This window comes from Salvelinus alpinus, chromosome 25 (genome assembly GCF_045679555.1).
Source record: "Salvelinus alpinus chromosome 25, SLU_Salpinus.1, whole genome shotgun sequence".
Taxonomy (NCBI): domain Eukaryota; kingdom Metazoa; phylum Chordata; class Actinopteri; order Salmoniformes; family Salmonidae; genus Salvelinus; species Salvelinus alpinus.
In genome coordinates, this window is record NC_092110.1 from 16,517,495 (window position 1) to 16,526,200 (window position 8,706).

General features: G+C 40.5%; 1 protein-coding gene across 2 annotated transcripts; it reads left to right on the forward strand.

The window, feature by feature from the left end:
* The first annotated feature begins 2,414 nt into the window (after positions 1 to 2,414).
* LOC139553471 (cell division cycle-associated protein 4-like) lies at positions 2,415 to 8,501 on the forward strand. 2 transcript variants are annotated; one of them, XM_071365817.1, is made up of 3 exons: positions 2,415 to 2,574; positions 5,855 to 5,991; positions 6,315 to 8,501. In XM_071365817.1, the coding sequence occupies exon 3, from the start codon at positions 6,324 to 6,326 to the stop codon at positions 7,239 to 7,241; it is 918 nt and encodes a 305-aa protein (XP_071221918.1). In that variant the 5' UTR covers positions 2,415 to 2,574; positions 5,855 to 5,991; positions 6,315 to 6,323; the 3' UTR covers positions 7,242 to 8,501. The 2 variants fall into 2 exon arrangements, with proteins under 2 accessions (XP_071221918.1, XP_071221919.1); XM_071365818.1 differs by lacking the exon at positions 5,855 to 5,991.
* The last annotated feature ends 205 nt before the right edge of the window (positions 8,502 to 8,706 follow it).

Sequence of the window (8,706 nt, forward strand, 5' to 3'; positions counted from 1 at the left end):
GTCCGATTTCAAATATGCTTTTCAGCGAAAGCACTACAAACGATTATGTTAGGTCACCACCAAACCACAATAAGCACAGCCATTTTTCCAGCGAAAGATAGCAGTCAGAAAAAGCAGAAATAGAGATAAAATGAATCACTAACCTTTGATTATCTTCATCAGATGACACTCATAGGACTTCATGTTACACAATACATGCATGTATTGTTTGATAAAGTTCATATTTATAACAAAAAAATCTGAGTTTACATTGGCGCGTTACATTCACTAGTTCCAAAAACATCAAGTGATTTTGCTTAGCCACATCGTTTCAACATAAATACTCATCATAAATGTAGATGATAATACAAGTTATACACATGGAATTATAGATATACCTCTCCTTAATGCAACCGCTGTGTCAGATTTCAAAAAAACTTTACGGAAAAAGCAAAGAGCTCGGAACAATAGCCAAATTAGCCGCCATGTTGGGGTCAACAGAAACCAGAAAATACATGATAAATGTTTCCTTACCTTTGATGAACTTCATCAGAATGCAGTCCTAGGAATCCCAGGTCCACAATAAATGCTTGATTTGTTCGATAATGTCCGTTATTTATGTCCAATTAGCTACTTTCGTTAGCGCGTTTGGTAAACAATTCCAAAGTCACAAAGTGCGTCCACTATAACGTGACGAAATGTCCAAAGGTTCCATAACAGTCAGTAGAAACATGTCAAACGATGTACTGAATCAATCTTTAGAATGTTGTTAACATACATCTTGAATAACGTTCCAACCGGAGAATTAGATTGACTTCAGTTGAGCGATGGAACGGAGATGCCTATCACGTGGTCAGCTCGTGGCAGTGGTGACTAATTCCTGTCTCCTTCGGCCCCCCTTCACATTAGAGTCATCAGACAAAGTTCTATTGACTGTTGACATCTAGTGGAAGCCGTAGGAAGTGAAAACTCATCAATATCTCGCTGTAATTTCAACGAAAGCTTGGTTGAAAATCTGCCACCCTCAGAAAAAATTCAAACAGGAAGTGGAACTTCTCAGGTTTTTGCCTGCCAAATTAGTTTATTTATTTATTTCACCTTTATTTAACCAGGTAGGCAAATTGAGAACACGTTCTCATTTACAATTGCGACCTGGCCAAGATAAAGCAAAGCAGTTCGACACATACAACAACACATAGTTACACATGGAGTAAAACAAACATACAGTCAATAATACAGTGAAAAATAAGTCTATATACAATGTGAGCAAGTGAGGTGAGATAAGGGAGGTGAAGGCAAACAAAATATATATATAAATAAATAAAAATATAAAAAAGGCCAAGGTGGCGAAGTAAATACAATATAGCAAGTTAAAAAAAAAACACTGGAATGGTTGGTTTGCAGTGGAAGAAAGTGTAATGTAGAGATAGAAATAATGGGGTGCAAAGGAGCAAAATAAATAAATAAATACAGTAGGTAAAGAGGTAGTTGTTTGGGCTAAATTATAGATGGGCTATGTACAGGTGCAGTAATCTATGACCTGCTCTGACAGCTGGTGCTTAAAGCTAGTGAGGGAGATAAGTGTTTCCAGTTTCAGAGATTTTTGTAGTTCGTTCCAGTCATTGGCAGCAGAGAACTGGAAGGAAAGGCGGCCAAAGGAATGAGTTCTGTTATACTCACAGACATAATTCAAACAGTTTTAGAAACTTCATAGTGTTTTCTATCCAATACTAATAATAATATGCAAATATTAGCAACTATGACTGAGGAGTAGGCCGTTTACTCTGGGCACCTCTGTGCACCTTTCATCCAAGCTACTCAATACTGCCCCTGCAGCCATAAGAAGTTAAAAGCATACATTCACACAACCTAACTTGTACCCACAAATGTAAAAATATTATTTTGAAAACACTGACATAAGGTTATTTTAACAGCCATACAAACCATATAAAATAGACCCTTGACAAATCAGTCAATATTGGCAATAACAGTGTTGTGCCACCGTATGGTGCCACCACTGAGTTTTTGGACAGGCACATACACTAACTGCAAACTCAGAGTAATTTGTAAAAAATATAATTTTTTTATGATTCCTTGGTAAACCACAGCCTTGGACATTTTGAACAATAAAATACATTAAAATAAATAAAAAGCTCAACGTCATTACATTCTGTATAACTCGTCATAGTTCTATTGCATTTAATGTTGACCATTTTTCACAGTGGAATTTTTTCTTCTTCTGTGAATTAACAATTTCCTCCCATATGTACTGAGGTCCGCAGTGATTACAGTCTGTGCAGTTGTGAAGAAACGCACGTGAGCTTTGATTTATATGTTGCTTTGTTGTTGTTTTTGTGCCTTTTGAGAGTATACCTTTTGTTCTGGTGCTCTAATTCAAGTGACAGCATGTCGATCAAGATGCATGGAGCCCGCCCCCTTCATCCTTCCCCCCATTCCGCCACCCTCCCTGCTCCCTGGCGGTAGCAAGCAGCAGAGAAGACGAGGTATTTTTGAAGCCGTGGCATTAATGATCTCATCTCAGCATCCTACAGAGGATCTTATGACCAACACCGGAATAAAGTAAAATAAACGAAGGTACGTTGAATGTATTTATTTGTTAGGATTGATACGAAATATTTATTCCTGAAACTCTTATCAAATGTTAGTCTGGTGAGGCGGGGTGAGGGGGCTAGCTAGCTATGTTAGCTACACATTTAGTTTGGTAGCTAAACCATTTTGTAAAGCAGAAGTATTACACGCCAGTTTGGGAGAGTTGAGAAATTATGTAGTTGGAACAAATGAAGTTTTGTAATTTGAAAACAGTGTCACAATTTATCCCCATTTTATCTCGATGAGTAGGAATTGGCTAGCTAGCTTGTTATTTCAAAATGGCCTCATCTCCATTGTCGCCCCAGCTTCCCTTTTGCTCGAGCTAGACAAAGCATGCGGTGCAGCTACCAGAGAAGGCCACTAGCGATTGCAATGGGTGCAATGTAAATAACTGATTTAATTTTGTAAATTTATTTTTTATTAACCTATTATGAATTGCAGGATGCACCCTCGCACTGTTGGGTAGTCAGATAATTTCTCCATTCAAATAACCATAAGCGGCTGTGGAAATATCGACGTCAGTACTGTGGGGGAGGGGAGCCAATTCCTAGGTGGAGCCATAGACGAGGAGGAGGATCTCTGGTGGAGCTGTTGCTCTTTGAAGTTTAGTGGTGTAAACTGAGACATAACACAGGGTACTTGCAACAAGCACAGCCTACAAGATTGAGGTTCCCTCCTTACATGTGGCACTGACAGACTAATTGATTGGAGTAATCAGCAAAAGACAACCTTGAAGTGTTGTATGTTGTCTTGACCTATGTTTTGTTTTTATAGCCACATTAACCTATTTGATCCTTTTTTTCCATGGATATCGGCCTAACAGATTTGTATTGAACAGTCCTTTTTAGGTTTGCAGTGTTTTATAAGGAGCAATAAGGCCCCATCCTCGCACCAGTAACTCATTCTTGTCACATCATAATGATTGCACCTCTTTTTCCTTGTTTTCAGATATCCAATCAGCTAGACTTCCTTAGTAGAAACCCGTTGTTTGTGGGGATTGGTGAATTAACATGAACACAGTGTTGTTGTTACTTGTGTAGTATTTTGCTTCTTAGTTAGAAATTATCCTTTGTTTTTGACAGGCTTCACTAAGGTAAAAAAGAAACAGAGAGAGTACATTCATATGTCTGCCTCACATTTTAATTTTTAATAGGGTACCTGGCAACGCCCCTCATGAATTGGACTAGAACATTTGCAGCTATGCAAATACCATTTGGGTTCTAGCAACTTGGAACACATAAACATTTGCTGAAGTTAGCCGTTTTCTTGTACTTCAGAGGTTTGTGTCAAAAACCTACTGTTCATACATTTTATCTGTGGTCTGATGCGGGTCCATTTGCAGTGTTCAGTTGTTGCAGTTAAAGTAATCTTACATTTCAGTAAGGGCACCAGTCCAATTGTGTGACAGAGTATTTCATCATAGTTTATTTATGGCTAACGACATTAGAAGCACTTTACCACCATCTAGTAAAAGCAATAGTTAGGTGGTGGGCCATAGTCTGCATTCAAGTTAGGTTCATTAACACAGTCAAAGTACTCTCCTGGTTACTTCCAATGGTAAAAATATACAGTAAACGCAAGTGTCACCTTGTGATAGCATTTGTTTCTCCAGTGGTAAGATGTCCACTAGGGTAGGACCAATCCTAAATGTTCTCCCCTGGCCAGACTGATTGATTGTGTCCCTGTGATGTCCACAGTGTACCCCTACAGCTCTAGAATAGATACAAGACATTGCTAATTAGAAACGTTGCGTAAGTTGCTATAATCAACTGTGTGCTTTTTTGCTATCAGCAAGTATAGTGTTAAAATAATCTATACTGAACAAAAATATAAATGCAACATATAACTTGTTGGTCCCAGTTTTCATGAGCTGTAATAAAAGATCCCCGAAATTTTCCATACGCACAAAAAGCTTATTTATCTCCAATTTTGTGCACAAATTTGTTTACATCCCTGTTAGTGAGAATTTCTCGTGACAGGTGTGGCATATCAATAAGCTGATTAAACAGCATGGTCATTACACAGCTGCACCTTGTGCTGGGGACAATAAATGGCCACTCTAAAATGTGCAGTTTTGTCACACAACACAATGCCACAGATGTCTCCGATTTTGAGGGAGCGTGCAATTGGCATTCTGAATGCAGTCATGTCCACCAGAGCTGTTGCCAGAGAATTTAATGCTTATTTCTCTACCATAAGCCGCCTCAATGTTGTTTTAGAGAATTTGGCAGTACGCCCACCTGCAGACCACGTGTAACCACGCCAGCCCAGGACCTCCACATCCGGCTGCGGGATCATCTGGGACCAGCCACCCGGACACCTGATAAAACAGGAGAATTTCTGTCTGTAATAAAGCCCTTTTTTGGAGAGAAACTCATTCTGATTGGCTGCAAGGCTGCACCCCTGCCCAGTCATGTGAAATCCGTAGATTAGGGACAAATTCATTTTTTCTATTGACTGATTTCATTATATGAACTGTAACTCAGACTTTTTTTTGCATGTTGCGTATATATTTTTGTTCAGTATATTAACTAAAAATGTTGTTTTGAAACTATGTCTCTTGTCTGTTTTAGTTTTCTTTATTGCATTACTTACCTCCTGTTTTTATATCCTTTGTTGCTTCGTGGATGGTTGATCATGTAGCAGAGTAGTAACGCCAATCAATGCCCTACCCAGAGCTCTCTCTGAGGGGACGCATACCCTTACAGAAGTTCCTTTGTTTTAGTCTTATGGGAAATGTAGTCACACCAGGCTCATGTCCTGTGTTCTCTCCCTACTCTGCTCTCCCCGGCTTGTTTGTCCCTTGGAGCCAGCAGCCGACCCTGTTGTTTTGAGGCAAGTCTTCTGATATCTTCTCATTCAGGCAGAGATACAGCATCGGGAAGGTTAATGTTAACTTTTCCTCCTTTCCCTGTAATGACATTCTAGCAGTTCTAGTTTTCGGAGCATGGTGTGTGCATATTTCAAACATAATATCACATTAAACCTGTGTGGTTTCATTTGACTTTTCTCACCCAGTATGTGTCCTGTTCTCTTTTGTACTACCGGAGTGAGGTTGTTAACTCACTTTTGCCCATAATTAGGAGATGTCTGACGACAGGTGGCAGTGGGGTGGGATGGTGTGTGTACATGAGCTGATTGTGTTTTTTTGAGAAAAGTCTGACCTGTCCTGACTTTGACCGCAGTGATGGCAGGTGGTTGGTAACATGCTGTATTTTCGGTGGTTCAGTGGGTCTGTTAAAAGTGTGGTTGTTCCGCCCAGCAGGAGCCTTGCTTCAGACTGGCCTAAAATGGGCAGAAAGGGTGCAGAACAAAAGCTGCTTGTTGCTTGTACAAAAGTACTGAAGCGCTGCAGCCGGGACCAAGCTGCTATGCTAATGCCTGTGCCTCTCAACAGGAAAGGTATAGCAAACTTTCAGAAAAACAACAAGCCATTTATACTGTAGGCCACTACATGAATATTTAGCTAACCTTCTAGAGATTCTTCATCACAGAATTCTCTTACCAATTGAAATTTAGCTTATCACCTTAATAGTTTGTCCTTATGCCACACACTTCAAACATAACACCACACATAAGTTCATTCATTTTTAGAATGTACTTTTGATAAGTAAAATTCTGCAAAACAACAGTCTTTCATGATACCATGTGTGTTTGTGTCAGAATGGTAACGTTTTTGTGACAGATTTTTCGTCAATAACACTCTCCGTCTCCCCTTACACCAGAGAGCCAAAATGTTCCCGAAGGGCACGAAGCGCAAGTTTTCGGACTCCGGGGATGAACCTGCGACGGGCGGTGAGGATGTAAACCAACCGAGTTCGGTGGCCGTAAGGATGCTGTCATCCTACAGCCTGCAGCGGCAGTCCCTGCTGGACATGTCCCTAATCAAGCTGCAGCTGTGCCACATGCTGGTGGAGCCCAACCTGTGCCGTTCAGTGCTGATTGCCAACACGGTGAGGCAGATCCAGGAGGAGATGACCCAGGACGGCACCTGGCAGATCATGACCCAGGCCCTGAGTGCTGCCAACGCTGCTGCCCAGTGCTCTGCAGACCGCCTGGTGGCCACCGAGGTGCTGTGTCGGCAGACAGAGGCAACCCAGGGGGAGCAGGTACTCAAGCCCTTCCCAGCGGTGGGGTCAGAGGGTTGCCCTGCAGAGGAGGAGGAGGAGGAGGAGGTGGTGGTGGAGGAGGAGGGCGAGGGGGGGGTGACCATGTCCACGGTTTCCCCCCAAGCCCCAACCTCCTACCTGCCAGGCACCTTTGGCATGGACCCCTGCTGGGAAGAGGAGAATGGTGAAGATGAGGAGGAAGATGAGGACAGTGATGAGTGTGGGTCTGGTTCGGAGGAGGGAGACAGTGACAGGCTTGTGGATGACTCCAGGACAGCAGAGCAGGTCTTTGGCACGTTCGAGATCAAAAACCCTGCGCCCAGCCCCGACCCTGCACTGGAGGAACTGTTTTCAGATGTGGATGCGTCCTATTACGACCTTGACACGGTGCTGACAGGCATGCAGAGTGCGCCTAAGATGGGGCCCTACGACCTCCTGGAGAGCCTGTCCTCCCATGGGCCCTCAACCCTCAGCTCCAGCACCAGCTGCCGATCAGACCTCAATGAACTGGACCATATCATGGAGATCATAGTGGGCTCCTGAGAAACAACACATTCCCATTCATACAGACTTGGTAGACTCTTTACAGACAATGCACATGGTGCGTACATGGATATGGTGTTATTATTATACATTCAGACGTTGAGGGTTTATGAAATCAATAACTTATTCAGTGTTACCACATGCAGGTGTGCATCTGTTAGTGGGCAGAGATTACAGCATATACCATTATGATTTTTCTTATTTACATACTTTTCTATGTTTCCTTTTATCATACAATCTATTTTTCCAGTTTTGTTTTAATTTATTGTTATGTATGGACTGAAGAACAATGTCATTACACTACACCAGAATAGAGACCGGAACATCCAAACCTTTGAAGCAATGTATATTTTCCTAAAGACTAAAACAAATATTAGTGAAATAGATGTATATTGTACGTATATATGTATATTGAAATATATTTTTTGCAACATACAGTTTGGGAAATGTATCAGTATGACTACATCTAATCCCCCCCCTCCTATTTTTAATCTGACAGAGATTTTGAAATGTTAATGTAGCCCGATTCGACCTGTCTTCCTATGGTTTGGTATCAAGTAATTAAGTCTCAAGACAGGGACTGTCCTGCTTTTTCGGGCACATCCACCCCCCACCCCCCCGCTTGATTTGAATCCATCTCTTACGACCTAGACTAGATTTGTTCAAGTATTAACAGAAACTCTTGCTGGATATCAGCATTAAGAAGCCATATTTTCTGATATTTGTGTTATTACAAATTAAGAATTATGGGTTGACCCATTAAGTTATTACTTTTTAATTTATTTAATTTATTAAATAGACTGAATTGTGTAGACCCATGTGATATATTTTATATATCACAAGGGTCTACCCAACCCCCCCCCCCCCCTTTTTTTTCTCAAAAAGAACTATGGGCCTGGGTTTACTATTCACTATGCAGTTCATTTGTTAAAATGATATTTTGTACAGAATTCATCCATAGAAATGTCAAAATGTTTTTTTGTTTCCCCCCCATTTTTTGGGATGTACAAGCAACTGCCATTCTAAAGATTTTTCAAAATGTCTTATCATGATTAAGAGATTACTCAGGCAAACCGTATCAGTTAAATCTGACAGTATTACTCCGGTCATTACTACCACAACACTCTTCTCTGAATGATGTCACTCTGCTTCAAACAGGAGCTAGAATTTCAACAATTGTTAAGTATATGCATTTTTATATTAATAAAAAAAATGTAGCATCTTTGTAAATATTTTTTATAATAAAAGGTGCAAAGTTAATTGTCATTTATTTTCTTTTTTAATTAGATAAAATGTATCTGTTAGTTTAAGGATCAACCCTTTTTTTCAATTTTTGCTTAAAATGACATATCCAAATCTTAACTGCCTGAAGCAAGGATATGCATTTTCTTGATACCATTTTAAAGTAAACACTTTGAAGTTTGTGGAAATGTGAAATGAATGTAGGAGAATAACACAAAGGGAA

Coding starts and splice junctions, on each gene's coding strand:
- LOC139553471 (XM_071365817.1), top strand. CDS start 6,324: ATGTTCCCGAAGGGCACGAAGCGCAAGTTTTCGGACTCCGGGGATGAA.